The 24,947-nt window shown below is 42.5% G+C and overlaps 3 protein-coding genes and 1 pseudogene across 8 annotated transcripts in view; 3 read left to right on the top strand and 1 right to left on the bottom strand.

The window, feature by feature from the left end:
- Positions 1 to 7,863, top strand: part of LOC139386208 (endothelial cell adhesion molecule b) — a 77,286-nt gene extending 69,423 nt beyond the window's left edge. For 2 of the 5 annotated variants that reach the window (XM_071131689.1, XM_071131690.1), the window contains exons 5-7: positions 5,086 to 5,208; positions 5,305 to 5,431; positions 5,645 to 7,863. In XM_071131689.1, the coding sequence (XP_070987790.1) occupies positions 5,086 to 5,208; positions 5,305 to 5,431; positions 5,645 to 6,512 (1,118 nt within the window). In that variant the 3' untranslated portion in view covers positions 6,513 to 7,863. The remainder of the gene's footprint in view (positions 1 to 5,085; positions 5,209 to 5,304; positions 5,432 to 5,644) is intronic. The other 3 variants (XM_071131687.1, XM_071131688.1, XM_071131691.1) reach the window with 2 other exon arrangements.
- Positions 7,864 to 9,209: 1,346 nt separating this feature from the next.
- Positions 9,210 to 22,626, bottom strand: LOC139386210 (acyl-CoA dehydrogenase family, member 8). Its single transcript, XM_071131692.1, has 11 exons — positions 22,510 to 22,626; positions 14,077 to 14,177; positions 13,639 to 13,808; positions 12,014 to 12,123; positions 11,846 to 11,922; positions 11,612 to 11,749; positions 11,270 to 11,405; positions 11,000 to 11,097; positions 10,780 to 10,932; positions 10,348 to 10,450; positions 9,210 to 10,184 (listed from the first exon to the last, which is right to left on the bottom strand). The coding sequence occupies exons 1-11, from the start codon at positions 22,619 to 22,621 to the stop codon at positions 10,126 to 10,128; spliced, it is 1,257 nt and encodes a 418-aa protein (XP_070987793.1). The 5' UTR covers positions 22,622 to 22,626; the 3' UTR covers positions 9,210 to 10,125.
- Positions 20,430 to 21,545, top strand: LOC139386213 (inactive serine/threonine-protein kinase 19-like; annotated as a pseudogene).
- Positions 22,312 to 24,892, top strand: LOC139386212 (thymocyte nuclear protein 1). 2 transcript variants are annotated; one of them, XM_071131696.1, is made up of 8 exons: positions 22,330 to 22,366; positions 22,928 to 22,981; positions 23,155 to 23,205; positions 23,349 to 23,557; positions 23,912 to 24,073; positions 24,151 to 24,246; positions 24,392 to 24,542; positions 24,651 to 24,892. In XM_071131696.1, exons 3-8 carry the CDS (start codon positions 23,157 to 23,159, stop codon positions 24,695 to 24,697), a joined length of 714 nt encoding a protein of 237 aa, XP_070987797.1. In that variant the 5' UTR covers positions 22,330 to 22,366; positions 22,928 to 22,981; positions 23,155 to 23,156; the 3' UTR covers positions 24,698 to 24,892. The 2 variants fall into 2 exon arrangements, with proteins under 2 accessions (XP_070987796.1, XP_070987797.1); XM_071131695.1 differs by having other exon boundaries at positions 22,312 to 22,981.
- The last annotated feature ends 55 nt before the right edge of the window (positions 24,893 to 24,947 follow it).

The following is a 24,947-nucleotide window of genomic DNA, read 5'->3' as shown; positions in this document are numbered from 1 at the left end:
TACTGTAGTTATTTCCTAGTTTGATTTCAGTGTATTTTTATCAGTACAATACATTCTTGGTATAGACCTGTAGGTGATCTGATATCACCAATCTCTATGTCTTTGGATCTTGATTGCAGTGCAATTTAAAAAATCTGCCAAGTTTAAGAATGAGCTGATCTGTCGTTAATCTGTAGCAATTCTGTCTGGTTCCTCTCGTCAGAGTTAATAATGGCAGGTGCCTATTGAACACACCTACAGGCACGTCCATCTGGCACACAAATCACTGTCAGGCCATGTACTTAGTATAGTTGTATTGAATCCTCATTGACGCAAATTATATCTCCCCAATGAAAGTAGGTATTTGTATAGTTTATTATGGATAAATGGGTAAGGGTTGGCAGCAGCTACTCTTCCTGGGGACCAGCAAAATGAAGGCAGTTTGAAGTTAGTAGTAGCACCGTTGCGTTGTGTAGTCTGTGTGCTTTGCGTGCGTAATGATTTGCCCCCACCCTCCCAGAGAGAACAGCAGATGGTGCATGCTGAGTTTATCAAACAAGAATCCCAGCCAGCAGTTCACTCCTAGACTTTGGGACAGGGACAAACAGCTGTTTGTCACAATGACAATTTAGGACAGAGGACATTGTATGCAATAGTTTATTTATAGGATTTTCTAGTCTGGTCATTAGTAAAGGTACTGATATCCTATTGTGAACTTTAGCTTCTCTACTTGAGCGGCGCTGGTTGACTTACTGGGTTGCTTTGATAAACCATTTATGATATGCATCAGGACATATGATGAAGATATATCCATTTGTTTTCCCTCTTGATTCTTTATATTGGTATATATGGGTGGAGGCTCCAGCTGCTCAAGTCAGAGACTGTTCTCTCTGCTACTACACAGCTAGCGGTACCGATGCACCAAGTCTGGAACCAACAGGACACTGAACAGCTTCAACCCCCAAGCCATAAGACTACTAAATAGTTAACCAAATAGCAATGACCCCCCCCTTTGCACTAACTATTTTGACTCATCACATATTCTGCTGCTACTGCTTATTAACGATCATGTTGCCTAGTAACTTTAACCCTACCTATATGTACATATCTGCCTCAATTACCTCATACCCCTGCACAGTGGCTTGCGAAAGTATTCACCCCTGTAGTGGCTTCCTTTCGTCTTTACCATAGCCACTGCCCAAGCCTGAAGCGGGGTTGTTTGGTACGCATACAGTCCACACTCAAGGTTTCCAAACGGCTATACATTCAATGACATCCAGGGATATGGTGCAACAAAAATGTTTATTCTTCTTATATCTAACAAATAAATTATTCTCCAATCAACTTAAAGCATAGAATACTTGATATGGAAAATATATATTATGACCTGTCTGTATGTCTGTATGGTCAAAAAACTATACCGCTCCCGCATCTAGCAAGGACTCCCTCTCCCGAAGGCCCAACTTCCTGCCTTTATCCTAACACACTTACCACAATACAATGAATAGGCAAGGGGGGGGGGGGGGGGACTGTCCCAGTCTCAAATCTCTAGAAGACTGAAACAGGTTTTCCTCAAGGATTCCCCTATATTTAGAGCCATTCATAATTTCTTAAATTCTGACCAGTTTCCCAGTCCCTGCCGATGGAAAAACATCCCCACCACATGATGCTGCCACCATGCTTCACTGTGGGGTTGGTGTTCTCGGGGTGATGAGGTGTTGGGTTTGTACCAGACATAGCGTTTTCCTTGATGACCAAAAAGCTATATTTTTGTCTCATCTGACCAGAGTACATTCTTCCATATGTTTGGGGAGTCTCCCACATACCTTTTGGCGAACACCAAACGTATTGGCTTATTTTTTTTCTTTAAGCAATGGCTTTTTTTCTGGCAACTCTTCCGTAAAGCCCATCTCTGTAGAGTGTACGGCTTAAAGTGGTCCTATGGACAGATACTCCAATCTCCGCTGTGGAGCTTTGCAGCTCCTTCAGGGTTATCTTTGGTCACTTTGTTGCCTCTCTGATTAATGCCCTCCTTGCCTGGTCTGTGAGTTTTGGTGGACGGCCCTCTCTTGGCAGGCTTGTTGTGGTGCCATATTCTTTCCATTTTTTAATAATAGAATTAATGGTGCTCCGTGGGATGTTAAAAGTTTTGGATATTTTTTATAACCCAACCCTGATCTGTACTTCTCTACAACTTTGTCCCTGAACTGTTTGGAGAGCTCCTTAGTCTTCATGATGCCACTTGCTTGGTGGTGGCCCTTGCTTAGTGGTGTTGCAGGCTCTTGGGCCTTTCAGAACCGGTGCATATACAGTGAGGAGAACAAGTATATGATATGCTGCCGATTTTGCAGGTTTTCCTAATTACAAAGCATGTAGAGGTCTGTCATTTTTATCATAGGTACACTTCAACTGTGAGAGATGGAATCTAAAAAAAATCTAAAAAATCACATTGTATGATTTTTAAGAAATTAATTTGCATTTTATTGCATGACATAAGTATTTGATACATCAGAAAAGCAGAACTTAATATTTGGTACAGAAACCTTTGTTTGCAATTACAGAGACCATACGTTTCCTGTAGTTCTTGACCAGGTTTGCACACACTGCAGCAGGGATTTTGGCCCACTCCTCCATACAGACCTTCTCAAGATCCTTCAGGTTTTGGGACTGTCGCTGGGCAATACGGACTTTCAGGTCTGGAGACTGGCTAGGCCACTCCAGGACCTTGAGATGCTTCTTACGGAGCCACTCCTTAGTTGCCCTGGCTGTGTGTTTCGGGTCGTTGTCATGCTGGAAGACCCAGCCACGACCCATCTTCAGTGCTCTTACTGAGGGAAGGAGGTTGTTGGCCAAGATCTCGCAATACATGGCCCCATCCTTCCTCCCCTCAATACGGTGCAGTCGTCCTGTCCCCTTTGTAGAAAAGCATCCCCAAAGAATGATGTTTCCACCTCCATGCTTCACGGTTGGGATGGTGTTCTTGGGGTTGTACTCATCCTTCTTCCTCCTCCAAACACAGCGAGTGGTGTTTAGTCCAAAAAGCTATTTTTGTCTCATCAGACCACATTACCTTCTCCCATTCCTCCTCTGGATCATCCAGATGGTCATTGGCAAACTTCAGACGGGGCTGGACATGCGCTGGCTTGAGCAGGGGGACCTTGCGTGCGCTGCAGGATTTTAATCCATGAAGACGTAGTGTGTTACTAATGGTTTGCTTTGAGACTGTGGTCCCAGGTCTCTTCAGGTCATTGACCAGGTCCTGCCGTGTAGTTCTGGGCTGATCCCTCACCTTCTTTATGATCATTGATGCCCCACGAGGTGAGATCTTGCATGGAGCCCCAGACCGAAGGTGATTGACCGTCATCTTGAACTTCTTCCATTTTCTAATAATTGCACCAACAGTTGTTGCCTTCTCACCAAGCTGCTTGCCTATTGTCCTGTAGCTCATCCTAGCCTTGTGCAGGTCTACAATTTTATCCCTGATGTCCTTACACAGCTCTCTGGTCTTGGCCATTGTGGAGAGGTTGGAGTCTGTTTGATTGAGTGTGTGGACAGGTGTCTTTTATACAGGTAACGAGTTCAAACAGGTGCAGTTAATACAGGTAATGAGTGGAGAACAGGAGGGCTTCTTAAAGAAAAACTAACAGGTCTGTGAGAGCCAGACTTCTTACTGGTTGGTAGGTGATCAAATACTTATGTCATGCAATAAAATACAAATTAATTACTTAAAAATTATACAATGTGATTTTCTAGATTGTTTTAGATTCCGTCTCAGTTGAAGTGTACCTATGATAAAAGTTACAGACCTCTACATGCTTTGTAAGTAGGAAAACCTGCAAAATCGGCAGTGTATCAAATACTTGTTCTCCCCACTGTATACTGAGATCATGTGACACTTAGATTGCACACAGGTGGACTTTATATAAATAAATATGTGTCTTCTGAAGGTATTGGTTGCACCAGATCTTATTTAGGGGCTTCATAGCAAAGAGGGTGAATACATATTCACCCACCACTTTTCCGTAGCTTATTGTTTTCGAATATTTAGAAATAAGTAATTTTTCACTTCACCAATTTGGACTATTTTGTGTATGTTCATTACATGAAATCCAAATAAAAATCCATTTAAATTACAGGTTGTAATGCAACAAAATAGGAAAAAAGCCAAGGGGGATGAATACTTTTGCAATGCGCTGTAGTTATCGTTGTGTATTTATTCCTTGTGTTATTATCTTTCTATTATTTTTCTATTTTTCTCTCTGCATTGTTGGAAAGGGCCTGTAAGTAAGCATTTCACTGTTAGTCTTCACCTGTTTCTCTCTGCATTGTTGGAAAGGGCCCGTAAGTAAGCATTTCACTGTTAGTCTTCACTTGTTTTTTTTATGACGCGTGTGGGAAACACATCTGATGAAATTATTCTCTTGTGACGTTTCCAATCGGATTTTGAGAGGATTTGCTTGATAAGACCTGCCCCACATATGTTTATTATTCTCTAGTATCCCCAGTGTTACATATTTACAATAGAGCATCCCCATGCCAGCTATGAAAAGTGGACCACAGCAACTAGGATTATGTAAACTGAGTCCAGTTGTGAAAAGCCACAGGTTCTGATTCATCATTGTGGAGATTCTTTGTCTGGTGTTTAAACATTTGCTAGTGAAGTCTCTCCATATAACCACATTATTTGTCCCCGGGACAGAAAAGAGAGATATCATCAAAGAGGATCTGTACTGGTATAAAGAACAGCCCATCCCACTGGGCACATTGGTTGACTCAACATTGTTTCCATGTCATTTCAGTGAAATTATGTTGATCCAATGTGGAATAGACATTGAATTGACGTCTGTGCCCAGTGGGATGTGACTCCCTCGGACCAGGATACCCCTCAATACTTATAGCTTCGGAACCAAGAGAGTATTGTACTTGGTAGAGTGTGTGGTCTAATTATGTTTGTATACATACTGTAGCTACCCTTCTGTTACCTAGTGTAACTGTCTACATTACTGTAGATTGAGAGTGTGTTTGAAAGGTTCTGTGCACTGTACATCATCAACATATTAATGTACTGTAGAGGCAAGAGTGTGTAACACTGTCTTTCTCTTTCAGATGAGAGGCAAGGTACCCTAAGGTTGAGTAACCTCACTAAGAGCATGTCAGGGAAATATGTGTGCCGAGCTAGCAACACTGCCGGTTCTGACACTTGCTCTGTCAACCTGGAGGTCTTCACCTGTACGTGTAGGAAAGTAACACACACATTCTCATATTAGTACATACAGACTGCTAATGTTTCCTGTTTGAAGCCTTTCTGTGTGTCCTCTTCCACAGCCTCTAATTCTGGAGTGATTGCTGCTGCTACTCTGGGGTCCATCGTGGGACTGGTAGCCATCATACTCTTCCTCATCTTCATGCTGAGGAGGAGAGACCACGAAGAGGAGATAGCCAATGATATCAAGTGAGATTTTTTTTCTGTGTTTGTGTGTGTTATCAGAAAATCAGGTGCAGTTGTTAAACACCACGGGATGTACAACTACTAGGACTTTACCATGGACAATGCAGGTGTTCTAATTCAATTTCTGCAGGTTGATGGTTGGAGAATGTGTGTAGCATGTGATATGATCTTGTTTGGTGTTTTCTCATTAGCTGTCTGTCTGTCTATCCATCACAGGGAGGATGCCCAGGCACCCAAGCGTGTTTCCTGGGCAAAGAGTGGCACAGGCTCAGACATCATCTCCAAAAATGGCACGCTGTCATCCATAGCCACAAGCCCCCATCCGGGAGACCCCCAGCAGCTCAAAAACTTCCCCTACCCCACTGCACCGGCCTCTGACACAGGCTCTGTGCTCAACGCCTACCGCCTTCGGCCTGGAGAGCTCAACCCCCTGCAGGGCCTCCCAGGGTACATCAGTGGCACACTTCCACCCAGGCACACCAGACCCCTCTGTGTTGCTAACAACATTGATGCCACCTATCCACAAGGGCACAGTCGACCCCCCAGTTCTAATCACATCAGTGGGACTCCACCCCCTGGCCACACCCGGTTCCTCAGCACTAGTATCATTGTTGACACTCCTCCCCATGGGTTCAGTCAACCACCCAGTTTTAACCATGTTGGTGTCACCTCTCCACATGGGTACAGCAGACCCCATAGTTCTAACAACATTGGTGCCCCCTCCACCCAGGGGCACAGTCAACCCCCAAGTGCTAACAATATCGGCGCCCTCTCTCCACATGGGCACAGCAGACCACCAAGCTTGAACCACATCAGTGGCAGCTCTCCACACAGGCACAGCCGACCCCCCAGCATCAGTAGCATGCCTCACTATGGACACAGCAGATCCTCCAGTTCTAATGGTGCCCCACCTGGATCCCATTCCCCACCTGGCCACATGGTCACAGACCCCGACAAGACTGAGGGGGCCCAGCCCCAGGTACCACGCCCTCGCACCTCGCCCATCAGCTCCACCACCCTGGCCCGTATGGGGGCTGTGCCCGTCACGGTGCCCGCTCAGAGCCAGGCTGGATCACTGGTATAGCCCACTGGAGGGTCTCCCGTTTTACTACTGAACACAAACTGAAGCAAATGGATAAAGACTTCCTCAAAGGAAGATTGCATAGAGTAGAGAAGGATTTGCTTGGAATTAAAAACACTTTTTATTGTGATTGTTCAAAATGATGTTCGGAGTAGAAAGAAGAGCTGAAGAAGACACTTGAATCTCCTGTATTCAAGTCTGCACAAGTTCAAAGACTTAATTGTATTATTTTAGCTGTTTTCAAATCTTTTTTTGCTAAATAAATGTTTTTGCTTTTATTTGCCATGCTCAGATTCTTTAAGGTTAAAACAAGGCCTATTCTATATTATTTAAGGCCTTTTATAAACTGGGTGGTTCGAATGCTGATTGGCTGGCAGCCGTGGTATATCAGACCGTATATCTTTTTACTGCTCTAATTACGTTGGTAACCAATTTATAATAGGAATAAGACACCTTGGGGGTTTGTGGTATATGGCCAATATACCATGGCTAAGGGCTATATCCAGGCACTCCACTTTGCAGCTTGCATAAGAACAGCCCTTAGCCTTGGGATATTGACCATATACCCCCCCGGGGGGCTTATTGATTAATTATTCTCTAAAACACCTTTTTTTAGCAAGTTGTTTGCGAAGACGTTGTTGAATTGAGATGCAGTGCATTTGGAAAGTATTCAGACTTTTCCACATTTTATGTTACAGCCTTATTCTAATGTATCCTCACCAATCTATACACAAAACCCCATAATGACAAAGCAAACAGATTTATTGAAATTTTTGCAAATGTATATAAAAAAACAAAACATAAATACCTTATATAAATAAGTATTCAGACCCTTTGCTATGAGACCCTAAATTGAGCTCAGGTTCCATCATATTTCCATTGATCATTCTTAAGATGTTTCTACAACATGATTACCTGTGGTAAATTCAATTGATTGGACATGATTTGGATTGATTCAATTGATTGGACAGTGCATGTCAGAGCAAAAACCAAGCCATGAGGTCGAAGGAATTGTCCTTCGAGCTCCGAGACAGGATTGTGTTGAGACAGATCTGAGGAAGGGTAGGTACAAAAAAAACATTTCTGCAGCATTGAAGGTCCCCATCATTCTTAAATGGAAGAAGTTTGGAACCACCAAGACTTTTCCTAGAGCTGGCCGCCTGGCCAAACTGAGCAAGCAGGGGGAGAACGGCCTTGGTCAGGGAGGTGTCCAAGAACCCGATGGTCACCCTGATAAAGCTCCAGAGTTCCTCTGTGGAGATGGTTGTCCTTCTGGAAGGTTCTCCCATCTCTGCAGCACTCCACCAATCGGGCCTTAATGGTAGAGTGGCCAGACGGAAGCCACTTTTCAGTGAAAGGCACAACAGCCCACTTAGTTTGCCAAAAGGTACCTAAAGACTCTCAGACCATTAGAAACCAGATTCTCTGATGAAACCAAGATTGAAATATTTGGCCTGAATGCCAAATGGAGGAAACCTGGCACCTTCCCTACAGTGTAGGATGGTCATTGCAGCATCATAATGTGGGGATGTTTTTCAGTGGCAGGGACTGGGAAACTAGTCAGGATCAAGGGATAGATGAACAGAGCAAAGTACATAGATCCTTGATGAAAACCTCCAGAGCGCTCAGGACCTCAGACTGAGGCGATTGTTCACGTTTCAACAGGACAACGACCCTAAGCACACAGCCAAGACAATGCAGGAGTGGCTTCGGGACAAGTCTCTGAATGTCCTTGAGTGGCCCAGCCAGACCCTGGACTTGAACCCAATCTAACATCTCTGGAGAGACCTGAAAATAGCTGTGCAGCGATGCTCCCCATCCAACCTGACAGCGCTTAAGAGGATCTGCATACAAGAATGGGAGAAACTCCCCAAATACAATTGTGCCAAGCTTGTAGCGTCATACCCAAGAAGACTCTAGGCTGTAATCGCTGCCAAAGGTGCTTCAACAAAGTACTGAGTCTGAATACTTATGTAAATGTGATTTTTTTTTTTTTTTCAGAACATTTCTAAAAATCTGTTTTTGTTTTGTCATTATGGGGGGGAAACAATATCTATTTTAGAATAAGGCTAACATTACAAAATGTGGAAAAAGTCACGAGGTATGAATGCTTTCCAAATGCACTGTATTTGACAGGTTTGACTTATATACATTGTTAAAATTGTTATGCCAGTTATTGATAAGGGAGGTGTTGTCTGGGAGAGAACATGCTCAAGAACGCACATCACTTCCCATAGAGATGGGTTAAACATTTTAACTTCACGCAAATACCTGATATACAGTAAAGCACACTCCTCCCTTAGTCCTCCTTGGCAGTCTTCTCAGGCCAACTGTTCATGTTGAGTTGTTACAACTCCAGTAAAACCTGCCATACATGCTCTATCCAGGTATTTTATAGAATTTCAATACTGGAAAAGTTTAAAGCATTGACCCATACTTGTACACGTATCTAATAAGAACTTATATCACAGAATATTGTGGTTTTATCACATTCATGTATACTGAGAATATATTAATCCTAATTAGGTAGTTGGAATGTATAATTAATTGATAATGCTAGGCTGGGTTTGTTCAATGGCTGAGATTTCTGGGCTTTAAATATTCTTCCCTTAACTCCAAAAGGCCCAGTGCAGTCAAATGTGATTTTCCTGTGTTCTGAGGTTGGAATAATACTGTGAAATTGATCATGGCCATTCAGTGTAAGAGCAATTATTATTTATTTTTTTGCATCGAACAAGAATTTCCATCACAGGTACATAATTGTTACCCAGATAAGGTCCAATGCAGCCGTTGTAACACTTTAAACATGGTTCTGATCGTAATGTAGTACCCTAGCTGAGAAAATTCACAACATTTAAACTTATCTAGTGCCGTCAGTTTTGAGTGTAAATGACTGACAATCCAGTCACATTTGAGAGCCAAATATTATAGTACACACACAATGCATGAAACTTTACAGTTATCCAACCCGCCTAGATATTTGTTTTAGGATTAAACTGCAATTATCATGAGAACCAAACTTGCTCCTGTTTCAAATGTTATCATCATAACTGAATACACATGAAAGGCCACGATATCAAACTAGCCACCCCAGATGTATCAGATGGTAAGGGTAGCCTCGTGGTTAGAGCGTTGGACTAGTAGCGCAAGTTCAAATCCCCAAGCTGTCAAGGTAAAAATCTGTCGTTCTGCCCCTGAACAGGCAGTTAAACCTCTGTCATTGAAAATAAGAATTTGTTCTTAACTGACTTGCCTAGTTAAAGGTAAATATATATATATAGATGCACTGTTTCTTTTATTGTAAGACAACCAAAAAGCTTCACCCCAATATTTATTAACCACAAAATACAGCATGGAGAAATGTTCCACTTCCATACTGTATCTCTCAATGAGTAACTTATTTAAATCACCTAAATTAAATGTTTACATAACATTATTTAATTCCATGCTGTCATTAGGTCCTGTTTGCAATCTCAAAAACAAAACTGCTATAGTATTTTCCCCCTTTAAAAGACACTTGAGGGATCCAGTCACAGTCAAACGCCACATGATGGCTGCCACCACCATCCCTTCAAGACAGGAGAAAGTCCATTTTGGATGGCCCATGGCATTACATTTATCCAGACTCTGACAGTAAACTTCTGGCAATTATCATCCGCATCACTTCATTTGTTCCTGAAAGGAAATATAAAAGGGTAAAACGTCAGTCATTTGTCAGTGCAACAACAGTACCTAATTTTATAAAGATGTGTGTGTTACCATTCAAATACTGATAACCACCTGTTACAAAGAATTTCAGAAGGACAGCTTTGTCATGGTAAGCAAGGTGTATACATACCCTCCAGTATCTGGTGTACTCGGATGTCCCGGACAAACTGTTGAACAGCATAGTCTTTGAGGTAACCGTATCCACCATGCATCTGGAGTGCCTGGTTACAGATCTGTTGATTGCAGATATACCTGTGTGTGTGAGAGCTGTCCAGCTACATCTGATAGACTACATCATTACCAGTGTGCAAAAGGAGACCACTTACTGTTTCACATTTTAGCAAATAAACACTGGCCTATAATAAGCTCTGGGTCCCCAAAAAGTATAATTAATTGTGTACTGTCTGCTGCAGTGGAATTTCACTGCATTTCAACCTTGCATGTCAAAACAAGTCTGCTGCAGTTTAAGCAAATACACACCCAGGCTAATAGCTAATGGAGGGTTTTACAGTAAATACAGTAAATACTAAAATAAGTATTTTCATAAGAGATATTGACTCACGTTGAAGCACTCGTCAGTGACAAAGAGTTTGGCCATGGAGCAGAGGGACACAGCGTCAGACCTGCTCTCCTGCAGTGCCACGGCAGCCTCGCGTAGCAACAGACGTGATGCCACTAGCTTGGTTGCCATCTCTGCCAACTTAAACTGCAGGAACTACAGAAGGAACCCAGAATCAAATATCTTTCCCAATTCAAAGCCGTAGACTTGATGGGATGCTTACCTGGTTGTTGGAGAGAGCCTCTCCAAACTGCTTGCGTACTAGCAGGTGATCTCTCGCCAGCTGTACACATGCATGGGCCGCCCCAAGAGAACAAGAGGCTGCAGGCAGATAAACCCAATGTAAGTTAATGTAGCTGACACCTGAGCATTGGTTGTGTTTTCAAAACCTGTGAATAAAATGGGTTGAGCAAAAAACGACTTGAGAAAAATATATAGATGGCCATCAAATAACAAACCATTGAAACAAAAGGTAAATCTGGTGACATCTCACCAATATTGATCCTGCCTCCGTTCAGGCCTCTCATAGCAATGTTGAAGCCCTGTCCCTCCTGACCCAGACGATTGGTCACTGGGACGTGGCAGTCCTCTAAGATCACTGCTCTAGTTGGCTGAGAGTTCCATCCCACCTGGAGAGAGAGGAGAGGCCTCAGTTGGAAAATCACTGCATCCCTCAGGGACTCAACTATGGCCCCTGGTGGACATGGCTTCACTTAGTTAATGTCCTCATGTCTACAGACCATGTAGGTTCCTGCTTTACAGTTTCTAAGACATAATGATTGTATTCAAAATTACCGATTTAAGACAATACCAACATCAATCAAATGCCAGCTACCTTCTTCTCCTTCTTGCCAAAGCTGAGTCCTGGAGTGTCTTTCTCCACCACCACACAGGATATCCCCTTGGGACCTTTCCCTCCCGTCCGACACATTACTATGTACACGTCTGTGTCTCCTCCTCCACTGATGAAGGCCTGCAGTAGGACACATACAGAGTGAGACAGGAACTTCCACTTTATATCACGATTTATTCTATCAGCTATAGTATGGAGATGAATTAAAAACAGTACCTTGGAACCATTGAGGATATAATGGTCTCCTTCCAACTTTGCAGTAGTGAGTAAGGAAGCAGCATCACTGCCACTGCCTGAAACGTGAAATGAGATTCAGAAATAAAACTGCTTCATTACCACATTACACAGGTTCATATACTAGAAAGATGAAGACAAAATACCAACCTGGTTCAGTGAGACAATAAGAGGCAAACTTGTCCATCGTACAAAGCTCAGGGCAGAACTTCTCCCTCTGCTCGGTGTTGCCGAAGGTGTCAATCATCCAGTTACACATGCTGCACAGAAATGAGCATCCATTAATGAACACCCCATACTCAAGTTTTCATAACAAATCAGTAAATCTGACTTTTTGGACGCCCATTACATTGCATTCCACAAGGAAACTGCATGGCAGGGTGACCACCTGTTTCACGAGTGCAGCAAGGAGCCATGGTAAGTTGCTAGCTAGTATTAAACTTATCTTATGAAAACAATCCATCTTCACAATCACTAGTTAACTACACATGGTTGATGATATTACTTGGTTAACTAGCTTGTCCTGCGTTGCATATAATCAATGCGGTGTCTGTTAAATTATCATCGAATCACAGCCTACTTCGCCAAAACGGGGGATGATTTAAAAGCGCATTCGCGAAAAAAAAGCACAACCATAAACATCAATGCCTTTCTTAAAATCAATACACAGAAGTATATTTTTTTAAACCTGTATATTTAGTTAAAAGAAATTCATGTTAGCAGGCAATATTAACTAGGGAAATTGTGTCACTTCACTTGCGTTCGATAAAATACGGAACGGTTCCGTATTTCACTGAAAGAATAAACGTTTTTTCGAAATGATAAGTTTCCGGATTTGACCATATTAATGGCCAACGGCTTGTATTTGTGTTTATTATATTATAATTAAGTCTATGATATGATAGAGCAGTCTGAGCGTTTGCCGGCAGCTCTTAGCAATGCTTGCTTCACAGCGTTGTTTATGACTTCAAGCCTATCAACTCCTGAGATTAGGCTGGCAATACTAAAGTGGCTATTAGAACATCCAATAGTCAAAGGTATATGAAATACTAATGGTATAGAGGGAAATAGTCCTATAATAACTACAACCTAAAACCTAACTGGGAATATTGAAGAACTGGGAATACTGAACCACCAGCTTTCATACAGTGGGGCAAAAAAGTATTTAGTCAGCCACCAATTGTGCAAGTTCTCCCACTGAAAAAGATGAGTGGCCTGTAATTTTCATCATAGGTACACTTCAACTATGACAGACAAAATGAGAAAAAACATCCAGAAAATCACATTGTAGGATTTTTTATTTGCAAATTAGGCCTCATCTTTTTAAGTGGGAGAACTTCCACAATTGGTGGCTGACTAAATACTTTTTTGCCCCACTGTATGTTCTCATGTTCTGAGCAAGGAACTTAAACGTTAGCTTTTTTACATGGCACATATTGCACTTTTACTTTCTTCTCCAACACTGTTTTTGCATTATTTAAACCAAATTGAGCATGTTATGTATTATATTAAGTTAAAATAAGTGTTCATTCAGTATTGTTGTAATTGTCATAAATAAATCAAATATAAGTCGGCTGATTAATCGGTATCGGCTTTTTTTGGTCCTCCAATAATTGGTATCGGCGTTGAAAAATCAGAATCCTAATCATCGTAATCATAACCAAAAATCCCCTATAGGCAATTGACTAGATATTAATTTAAAGCAGGGGTCTCTTGAGCAGACCCTTTAGAGAGGTTGAATGTTGTGGTGATTGCTGGCATTGGCCAGGCCTTACTTATGAATGCTGATGTAGGCTGTGGTGCTGACACAGCCTGTCGATAACGCCTCAAAGATGACCGAGGTGTCCAGACGAGACAGGCCAGATCCCCCCACCTCCGGCTGTACATAGATCCCCCCAAACCCCAGCTGGGCAGCCTTTCGCATGGTCTCCACCGGGAAGATTTCCTGAACAATTAAAAAAAGATATGCTTTTACGTTCAAACAAATGCCCTTACACAAAAAGGGGATGAGTGATTGCAGAGGAGGCTGGTGGGAGGAGCTGTAGGAAGTCAGGCTCATTGGAATGGCATTGATGCAAAGGAGTCAAACGTAGTTTCCATATGTTTGATACCGTTCCATTTCCTCCATTGATATGGATGGGTTGAAAGGGAGTCCGATTTTAAAGTGGCTCAAAAATCTAGCTAAACAAGCTGCACTGCACAGTAGTTAGTACCTTTTCATCCCACTCGGCCATGTGTGGAGACATTTCATGGGCTGCGAAGTCAAAGGCCATCTTCTGAAACTCCTTCTGTTCATCGCTGAGGCCATGAGCAGCTGCAAGGAGGGAGTTAAGAATAGTGTCACGCATGGCACATACTGAATAAAGCCTAGTGGTATAAGACAATGATAATACTGTAGAGTAAGGTAAAAATGACCAGAATCCTTTTAAACATACCATTTCTCTTCATGTGAAAAAGTTCAACCAACCATTGAACATGACACACGCCCTTTCTTTACAGCCATCCAACTCAACGTAGGTCAGGCCAGAACAGTGTTGCCATGTTCTGGCCAAATTGGGCTACTTTGAAAACAATGTCGCATGTGAAAATGTATTGTTAGGTTGCAGGTTTTTGGGCTATTTCTAAGTTGCACTGCAGCCACCATGGTATTTCTCTTAAAAACATATACAGTACCAGTAAAAAGTTTGGACACACCTACTCATTCAAGGGTTTTTCTTTATTTTTAATATTTTCTACCTTGTAGAATAATAGTGATGACAAAACTATGAAATAACACATATGGAATCATGTAGTAACCTAAAAGTGTTAAACAAATCAAAATATATTTTATATTTGACACTCTTCAAAGTAGCCACCCTTTGCCTTGATGACAGCTTTGCACAGTCTTGGCATTCTCTCAACCAACTTCATGAGGTAGTCACCTGGAATGCATTTCAATTAACAGGTTTGCCTTGTTATAAAGACCAAGTCCATATTATGGCAAGAAAGGCTGAATAAAGCAAAGAGAAATGACAGTCCATCATTACTTTAAGACATGAAGGTTACCTCTGCTGCAGAAGATGCGTTACCTCTGCTGCAGAAGATGCGTTACCTCTGCTGCAGAAGATGCATTCATTAGAGTTACCAGCCTCAGAAATTGCAGCCCAAATAAATGCTTCAGAGTTCAAGTAACAGACACATCTCAACATCAACTGTTCAGAGGAGACTGGGTGAATCACGCCTCCATGGTCGAATTGCTGCAAAGAAACCACTACTAAAGGACACCAATAAGAAGAGACTTGCTTGGGCCAAGAAACACGAGCAATGGACATTACAGGTGGAAATCTGTCATTTGGTCTGACGAGTCCACATTTGAGATTTTTGGTTCCAACCGGCTGTGAGATCATCCGTTCTCCTACTCAGCATGTGTGGTTCCCACCGTGAAGCATGGAGGAGGAGGTGTGATGATGCTTTGCTGGTAACACTGATATATTTAGAATGGGCCTCAATGGCCTCAATGAAACTGACATTAAATGTGGAGAATTATAAATGTGCCTCTGTTGGCCATAAAGTAGACTATTAATATATATGCCACTATTGGCTACTATTTGATACAAGAAATATGTCGAAATGACAATATCACTGGGGGCATTGCAAATTAATGTGCCACTTGTGTAGCCTACCTGGAGCTGGCAAACCAATTAATGGACATGTTTAGTTAATTAAATTGGAAGTTATCAAAGCTCTATCGCAATTGCCGATCAGTTGTTAGAACGCATTAGATTGATGTTAACAGTAATCTGATTAGGCTACAGGTGAAAATAAATTTAAAAAGTATACATTGGCTGTTGTTGACAAGCATATACAGTGCCTTGCGAAAGTATTCGGCCCCCTTGAACTTTGCGACCTTTTGCCACATTTCAGGCTTCAAACATAAAGATATAAAACTGTATTTTTTTGTAAAGAATCGACAACAAGTGGAACACAATCATGAAGTGGAACGACATTTATTGGATATTTCAAACTTTTTTAACAAATCAAAAACTGAAAAATTGGGTGTGCAAAATTATTCAGCCCCTTTACTTTCAGTGCAGCAAACTCTCTCCAGAAGTTCAGTGAGGATCTCTGAATGATCCAATGTTGACCTAAATGACTAATGATGATAAATACAATCCACCTGTGTGTAATCAAGTCTCCGTATAAATGCACCTGCACTGTGATAGTCTCAGAGGTCCGTTAAAAGCGCAGAGTGCATCATGAAGAACAAGGAACACACCAGGCAGGTCCGAGATACTGTTGTGAAGAAGTTTAAAGCCGGATTTGGATACAAAAATATTTCCCAAGCTTTAAACATCCCAAGGAGCACTGTGCAAGCGATAATATTGAAATGGAAGGAGTATCAGACCACTGCAAATCTACCAAGACCTGGCCGTCCCTCTAAACTTTCAGCTCATACAAGGAGAAGACTGATCAGAGATGCAGCCAAGAGGCCCATGATCACTCTGGTGAACTGCAGAGATCTACAGCTGAGGTGGGAGACTCTGTCCATAGGACAACAATCAGTCGTATATTGCACAAATCTGGCCTTTATGGAAGAGTGGCAAGAAGAAAGCCATTTCTTAAAGATATCCATAAAAAGTGTAGTTTAAAGTTTGCCACAAGCCACCTGGGAGACACACCAAACATGTGGAAGAAGGTGCTCTGGTCAGATGAAACCAAAATTGAACTTTTTGGCAACAATGCAAAACGTTATGTTTGGCGTAAAAGCAACACAGCTGAACACACCATCCCCACTGTCAAACATGGTGGTGGCAGCATTATGGTTTGGGCCTGCTTTTCTTCAGCAGGGACAGGGAAGATGGTTAAAATTGATGGGAAGATGGATGGAGCCAAATACAGGACCATTCTGGAAGAAAACCTGATGGAGTCTGCAATAGACCTGAGACTGGGACGTAGATTTGTCTTCCAACAAGACAACGATCCAAAACATAAAGCAAAATCTACAATGGAATGGTTCAAAAATAAGCATATCCAGGTGTTAGAATGGCCAAGTCAAAGTCCAGACCTGAATCCAATCGAGAATCTGTGGAAAGAACAGAAAACTGCTGTTCACAAAAGCTCTCCATCCAACCTCACAAGAGCTCGAGCTGTTTTGCAAGGAGGAATGGGAAAAAATGTCAGTCTCTCGATGTGCAAAACTGATAGAGACATACCCCAAGCGACTTACAGCTGTAATCGCAGCAAAAGGTGGCGCTACAAAGTATTAACTTAAGGGGGCTGAATAATTTTGCACGCCCAATTTTTCAGTTTTTGATTTGTTAAAAAAGTTTGAAATATCCAATAAATGTCGTTCCACTTCATGATTGTGTCCCACTTGTTGTGGGTTTGTTGTACAGTTTTATATCTTTATGTTTGAAGCCTGAAATGTGGCAAAAGGTCGCAAAGTTCAAGGGGGCCGCATACTTTCGCAAGGCACTGTATATACACACACACATACATACATACATACATATATATATATACACACACACACACACACACACACAAACACACACCGCCTTTGTGCAAGGAGGAGCACTGCCAGAGCCCTGCAAAATGACCTCCAGCAGGCCACAAATGTGCATGTGTCTGCTCAAACGGTAAGAAACAGACTCCATGAGGGTGGTATGAGGGCCCGACGTCCACAGGTGTGGGTTGTGCTTACAGCCCAACACCGTGCAGGACGTTCGGCATTTGCCAGAGAACACCAAGATTGGCAAATTCGCCACTGGCGCCCTGTGCTCTTCACAGATGAAAGCAGGTTCACACTGAGCACGTGACAGACGTGACAGTCTGGAGACGCCGTGGAGAACGTTCTGCTGCCTGCAACATCCTCCAGCATGACCGGTTTGGCGGTGGGTCAGTCATGGTGTGGGGTGGCATTTCTTTGGGGGGCCGCACAGCCCTCCATGTGCTCGCCAGAGGTAGCACGACTGCCATTAGGTACGGAGATGAGATCCTCAGACCCCTTGGGAGACCATATGCTGGTGTGGTTGGCCCTGGGTTCCTCCTAATGCAAGACAATGCTAGACCTCATGTGGCTGGAGTGTGTCAGCAGTTCCTGCAAGAGGAAGGCATTGATGCTATGGACTGGCCCGCCCGTTCCCCAGACCTGAATCCAATTGAGCACATCTGGGACATCATGTCTCGCTCCATCCACCAACGCCACGTTGCACCACAGACTGTCCAGGAGTTGGCGGATGCTTTAGTCCAGGTCTGGGAGGAGATCCCTCAGGAGACCATCTGCCACCTCATCAGGAGCATGCCCAGGTGTTGTAGGGAGGTCATACAGGCACGTGGAGGCCACACTACACTACACTACACTACTGAGCCTCATTTTGACTTGTTTTAAGGACATTACATCAAAGTTGGATCAGCCAGTAGTGTGGTTTTCCACTTTAATTTTGAGTGTGACTCCAAATCCAGACCTCCATGGGTTGATAAATGTAATTCCCATTGATCATTTTTGTGTGATTTTATTGTCAGCACATTCAACTATGTAAAGAAAAAAGTATTTAATAAGAATATTTAATTCATTCAGATCTAGGATGTGTTATTTTAGTGTTCCCTTTATTTTTTTGAGCAGTGTATATCAAACCATCTACCACGGGTAACAAAAAAATGCAATTATGGTAACCAGTTTGTAATAGCAATAACACACCCCAGGGGTTTGTGGTATACGGCCAATATACCAAGGCTAACAAATGTATCCAAGCACTAGGGTCATGTTTAAGAACAGCCCATGGTATATTGGCAATATACTATTCCGCCTTGTGCCTTATCATAGCAGTCAAATGAGTTAAATCGACATCCATTGATAAAAAAATTGTATTTTTCAAATTGTCATGTCATAGCTCACAATAATTATTATTAGTGGTCGACCGATTAATCTGAATGGACGATTAATTAGGGCCGATTTCAAGTTTATTACAATTGGAAACCGATTTTGCCGTTTTTTTATTTTACACCTTTATCTCATCTTTATTTAACTAGGCAAGTCAGTTAAGAACACATTCTTATTATTGTGGGAGAACTTGCACAATTGGTGGCTGACTAAATACTTTTTTGCCCCACTGTATATCAATGATGTCGCTCGCTCTTGTTGCTGGTGATTCTCTGATCCACCTCTACCCAGACGACACCATTCTGTATACATCTGGCCCTTCTTTGGACACTGTGCTAACAAACCTCAAAACAAGCTTCAATGCCATACAAAACTCCTTCCGAGGCCTCCCAACTACTTTTAAATGCAAGTAAAACTAATTGCATGCTCTTCAACCGATTGCTGCCCGCACCCTCCCACCTGACTAGCATCACTACTCTGGACGGTTCTGACTTAGAATACGTGGAACACTACAAATACCTAGGTGTCTGGTTAGACTGTAAACTGTCCTTCCAGACTCATATCAAAACATCTCCAAATCCTAAATTAAATCTAGAATTGGCTTCCTATTTCACAACAAAGCCTCCTTCACTCATGCTGCCAAACATACCCTCGTAAAACTGACTATCCTACCAATCCCTTGACTTTGGCGATGTCATTTACAAAATAGCCTCCAACACTCTACTCAGTAAACTGGATGTAGTCTATCACAGTGTCATCCGTTTTGTCACCAAAGCCCCATATACTACCCACCACTGTGACCTGTATGCTCACGTTGGCTGGCCCTCACTACATATTTATCACCAAACCCACTGGCTCCAGGTCATCTATAAGTCTATGCTAGGTAAAGCCCCGCCTTATCTCAGCTCACTGGTCACCATAGCAACACCCAACCGTAGCATACGCTAAAGCAGGTATATTTCACTGGTCACCCCCAAAGCCAACATTTGCTTTGGCCGTCTTTCCTTCCAGTTCTCTGCTGCCAATGACTAGAACGAATTTCCAAATTCAATGAAGCTGGAGACATCTCCCTCTCTAACTTTAAGCATCAGCTGTCAGAGTAGCTTACCGATCACTGTACCTGTACACAGACAATCTGTAAATAGCACCCCCAACTACCTTATTCCTATATTGTTACTTATCCTCTTGCTCTTTTGCATCCCAGTACCTCTACTTGCACATCATCATCTGCACATCTATCACTCCAGTATTAGTGCTAAATTGTAATTATTTTGCCTCCATGGCCTATTTATTGCCTTACCTCCCTACTCTTCTACATTGGCACACACTGTATACAGATTTTCCTATTGTGTTGTTGACTGTACGTTTGTTTATGTGTAACTCTGTGTTGTTTTTGTCGCACTGCTTTGCTTTATCTTGGCCAGGTCACAGTTGTAAATGGGAACTTGTTCTCAACTGGCCTACCTGGTTACATAAAGGTGAAATAAAAAAAGACAGGGGCATAGTACACACACCCCTGCCTCAGAGAGTTCGAAAGGAGCCATGGCTGACCAATACGAATCAAGTGGCTGTCCTCAAGCAGGCCTGCCTGTTCACCAGCATGCAATCTCAAAATTCATATGGTTAAAATACATCAACACAAAAACAATTTGAAAATCTTGTTTGACGAGGAGTTGCTACAGCAATGATTACTTTATGTCAGTTATGAACAGAAAACAGGGCCTTATACCAGACACGTTTAAAGTGAAGAAATTAAGAGTTGGCAATGAGAAGCAGTTTGGTGCTGTCAACAATGGAGAAGAGGGACCACTGGACCTGCAAGACCTTATAACATTATTCTCACGCAAACTCTTCAATGACGCCCTTCCACAAATTGTCCTAAAACACCAATTATACACAATGGTTGGACCCAAGTGGACATGTGTAACAGTATAACTTTAGACCATCCCCTCGCCCATACCCGGGCGCGAACCAGGGACCCTCTGCACACATCAACAACAGTCACCCACGAAGCATCGTTACCCATCGCTCCACAAAAGTCGCGGCCCTTGCAGAGCAAGGGGAACTACTACTTCAAGGTCTCAGAGCAAGTGGCGTCACCGATTGAAACACTATTTAGCGCGCACCACCGCTAACTAAGCTAGCCGTTTCATATCCGTTACACATGCAGCTGAGTGACTTGAGGGAACAGGGGAGGTGTTGATGTTCCAGCTGGGCTTTGACGCTGAGGTCTTTGGGTTGGTGTTCGCTGCAGACTACAAGGCTAAAGTCCTGGCCAGGGAGGAGGGGAGATGGACACTGGGCACAGTAGAGAAGATCCTGGAGAAAGTGCTGCCCTTCTGCAACAACCTGAGCTTCAACAAATACAAAATGCTCAAGGAGTTTCTCTTCACAGGCTCAGAGAACGCAACTGGTGAAGTCATGGGTTCTGACAGGGATGCTGGCAGCTCTATCCAACTGTCAGATTCACCAAGTACCTAATACAGGGTCGTAAAGCTGTGCTGGGCATGGTTAAGACGTCCAAATATAACTTAGTCTTAAGCCTGGAGGAGAGAAAGACCAACTCACAGATTCAATTCCAGATCAAGTACCACATCCATGACATCATTGGTGCAGAGCTAGTAGAACCTATACCCACAACTTCAGGAACATTATTAAGGTGTGTGGACTAATGAACGCAATTGACTGAATGGATATAACGACCTGTTTCATGGAAGAAACCCTCAGAGCAACTGAACATGATGAGTGGCCATGTTAACAAATGATTTGTGGAAGTTTTTTTCTGCCAATTGAGTGGCCATGTTAACAAATTATTTGTGGAAGTTTTTTCTGCAGTCAGTTACACGTAAACTCACTCAATTTTGTACATCGCATTGGTCCGTACAATTGACCTTATTTTAGCGCCTAAAAAACGTAATACTTCCAGATCAACTGTAATGTCAATACCATTGTAAAGCACACGTTCTCCCCTTTCCAACAAAATAAGTGACATGACCTAAACGCTGCCCGTTTCTGCATGATTCAAGCAGGCAATGAGCCCCGTCGGGTGTTTTTAAAAATGGCGGGTGGGGAAGCAAAACTAATGCGTGATAGTAAGAAGGAGAGATGTTGTGTGGGAAAATTGCTTTTTTCACTCGATCTGTCCAACTTATCGCCTCTAAAATGTAAATAAAACACTATAAAGAGTTTATATAATGTGTGATTACATACCTATTTGAAGGTTTGTGTCGAATTTGAATCTGGTTTTTAGGACGGTGCTAAAGTGATCCTCAGAAGTAAACCGTTTTTTTGAGAGTCGTGATCGCTTACAGTGACGACGCAAAATATGACTAGGTATCCCCCCTTACCCCCGTCACTGTTCGTTTCTTGTTTTTAAACGATGAGAGAAGTGCTACACCTGGAGAGAGATTGTACAGAAATAGTTGCTTTATGCGTGGTGTATGTTACGACATGACACGTCACGATGTAACGGAGGGTCAGTTTTTCAACTTTTCTCCAATACTATAGAGCCATTACCATGTCGATCAACGCATGAATAGAAACGTAGTTCACACCCCCGATTTTGAAGTCAACATAGTCCCATTAGTTTTCTTTGTAGCCTCGTTTGAATGTCGCGGTTGCGCACATTTGTACGGAATGGGGTGAGTTTACGTTACAGTACTCAGCTAACGTTAGCTAGTTTAGATAGCTATTCAGCTCATCCCAACTAAGCCAACGCGTCAGATGGTTAGTAGTGCAAGTCTGGAATTACTCTACCAACGATTTGGAAACCAAAAATGCTTACGGTCAATACACGAAGCTATTCCTCGTCTCTGTGTGCTGTTAAATATTAACCGCCGACTTCTGCCGATGCATGAACTGAGTCTGACAACTCTAGATAACGTCCCCATGGCCATGTTGGTTATTGGTTATATCACGCTGCTACTGTAGGGAAATGTAGTTCCATTACGCAAGATACGTGTAGTTGTTATATTGGGTTGCTTGCTTAGTTTTATTCTATATTTTTTCAGGAAAGGGCACATTTTTCTCGTTATTTAATTAACCACCGAAATATACCTTAAGGTCAATTGCTTGCCTAAACCAGATACATTAAGGGGGCCTAAACAGATAAACAAACTAAAGCGAATTGTTTCTGCATCATATGCTTTTGACGTAAGCCACTAGCGCGGGAGTTCTTCGTCATTCAGTCCTTCTTTTTGCAGCGTTCTGAGTTTTATGGTTCCGACCACTTCGATTTGCATCTTTATAACGTACCAGTAAGTAACAATGCAACCCTTCGCATAATTAACTGATTTAATGAAACACGTTATTTTTTTAAAATTGTAAATCAAATGTCACCTACTGTCACGCACCAATGGTTAGATATTATTGGAATGGGACTTGAAGATTCTAGTTCTTCCAAGCCAACCACTATTGCTTCATCTCTCAGGCATGGCACCTAAAATGAGAACCCGTGGAACCACAAGAACACTACAATCCAGTAAGTAAAAGCGTTAACATTTCTGTGCACTGAATGACATGCCATTGCAAGGTTTTTCAACATCCCTGACACTTTCACACTCACTTTACTACCACAATGATTTGATTTTAGAATGGCTATTAATAAGTGAATGTATTACCCAGGCAACGACGAAGAGACAAAAACTAATGCCCACAGTGAGGACTCCCCATTGGAGGTTGGTCAGGCAGTCAGGGGGAAGAGGAAAGGTTCCGGAAAGACTGGAAAACAGGAGAGTTCAAAGGCAAAAAAATCACCTGAAAGACCACAGTATTGTCACTGGCTGATGAAGTCAGAGCCAGAGAGCCGCTTGGAAAATGGCATAGATGTCAAGGTATTCTATTCTGCTTAATAATAGGATGGTGTCATCTGTGTCAAGACCTGTTGTTGCTCAATAGTGATGTCTTGTTCAGGATAAATGATATCTAGGCTATTCCATGTCACAATTGTTACCAACTCAGAGGCTTTGTGGTTAATGTGTCCAACCTTAGATTGGAAGGTTGGGGGTTCAAAAAATGGAATCTGTTTCACTTTCAGCATAAATGGAATGGATTGGGAGTAATTCCCTGTGACAGACTAGCATCCTATTCTGCGTGTATACTTATACATCAAGCTGCCTAACAATATACAGAAACAAGAGATGGGCTCCTGTACTATGGGTCGTTATGGCTTACTTACTATGTCACAGTTTGGGATCGAGGATCTGAAGACTCTTCCCAACCAAACTGGGTGTTGGGATGGTGTTCGGAACTACCAAGCCCGTAACTTTATGCGAGACATGAAAGAGGGGCAGCATGCATTCTTCTACCACAGCAACTGCAAGGAGCCTGGAATAGCTGGAGTTATGAAGGTGAGCCTGTTTATTTCTGTTGGTAATATACACTGTGTTTCAGGTATGGTGCCTCTCACCTGCTTTCTCTTTTCCAGATTGTAAAGGAGTCCTATGTGGACCACACTCAGTTTGACAAGAAAGATGTCCATTACGACGCCTCCAGCAAGGCAGACAACCCCAAATGGAGTATGGTATGAATGGTTTCATGTTCACATTTGTTTGTGTTCCAAATGGCTTGAGCTCAAGATATATCACTGGTATGTAACAGGCTTTTTATCGCAATCCAATTTAAACTGTACTAGTGCTCTGCTGGCTTGTTTCATGTTTGACTGCCAGGTTGATGTCCAGTTTGAGAGGATGTTGAAGCGCTTCATTCCTCTGTCTGAGTTGAAGAAGATCCACCTGCAGCACAAGGCCAAAGGCGGGTCCCTGAATGGCATGGCTCTCTTCACCAGGGCCAGGCTGTCTGTCCAGCCCCTAACCAGTGGTACGTGGAGATCAGTGACACTGAGTAATATGGTTGTCAAATTGCCACATCATGGTTTACAAAGCTTTTGTGTAAGTAAAATCATACCTTTTTAATTTTTTCACTCAGAGGAATTTGAATTTGTCCTGAGTTTGGAGGACAATGACCCACTGTGAAGATTTTGACAAGATGACCTGGAGAGAAGTTTTCCTGTCTTGTGTATGATGATGCTGCTGCTAATATGTTTAATGTAGGAGAGATCTATTGAACCATTATGCTTGTATTAAATGGAAATTGTCTCAAGGTTTCTGTGTTTGTCAAGAGACAGCCTGGAGTTTATTTCTAATATTAAAGAGGTATTATTGACAGTTCATGTGTTTGCCTTCACTGTCTAAAGGGGATTATTTCAGTCTAAACATGCAGAAT

Source organism: Oncorhynchus clarkii, chromosome 27, assembly GCF_045791955.1.
Source record: "Oncorhynchus clarkii lewisi isolate Uvic-CL-2024 chromosome 27, UVic_Ocla_1.0, whole genome shotgun sequence".
Lineage (NCBI taxonomy): Eukaryota > Metazoa > Chordata > Actinopteri > Salmoniformes > Salmonidae > Oncorhynchus > Oncorhynchus clarkii.
The sequence above is the reverse complement of the archived record's forward strand: the minus strand, read 5'-3'. Positions and strand labels throughout refer to the sequence as shown.

Bases quoted from the DNA above. Each gene is read 5' to 3' on its own strand.
- LOC139386210 (XM_071131692.1), bottom strand. From the start codon at position 22,621: ATGGCCATGGGGACGTTATCTAGAGTTGTCAGACTCAGTTCATGCATC. The intron at 11,923-12,013 runs GTTGGTATTTTG...TTCACGTTTCAG, and splicing joins TTATTGTCTCACTGAACCAG to GCAGTGGCAGTGATGCTGCT. The intron at 10,933-10,999 runs GTAAGCATCCCA...TTCCTTCTGTAG, and splicing joins AGGCTCTCTCCAACAACCAG to TTCCTGCAGTTTAAGTTGGC.
- LOC139386212 (XM_071131695.1), top strand. From the start codon at position 23,157: ATGGCACCTAAAATGAGAACCCGTGGAACCACAAGAACACTACAATCC. The intron at 23,206-23,348 runs GTAAGTAAAAGC...TGTATTACCCAG, and splicing joins CACAAGAACACTACAATCCA to GCAACGACGAAGAGACAAAA. The intron at 24,247-24,391 runs GTATGAATGGTT...TTTGACTGCCAG, and splicing joins ACAACCCCAAATGGAGTATG to GTTGATGTCCAGTTTGAGAG.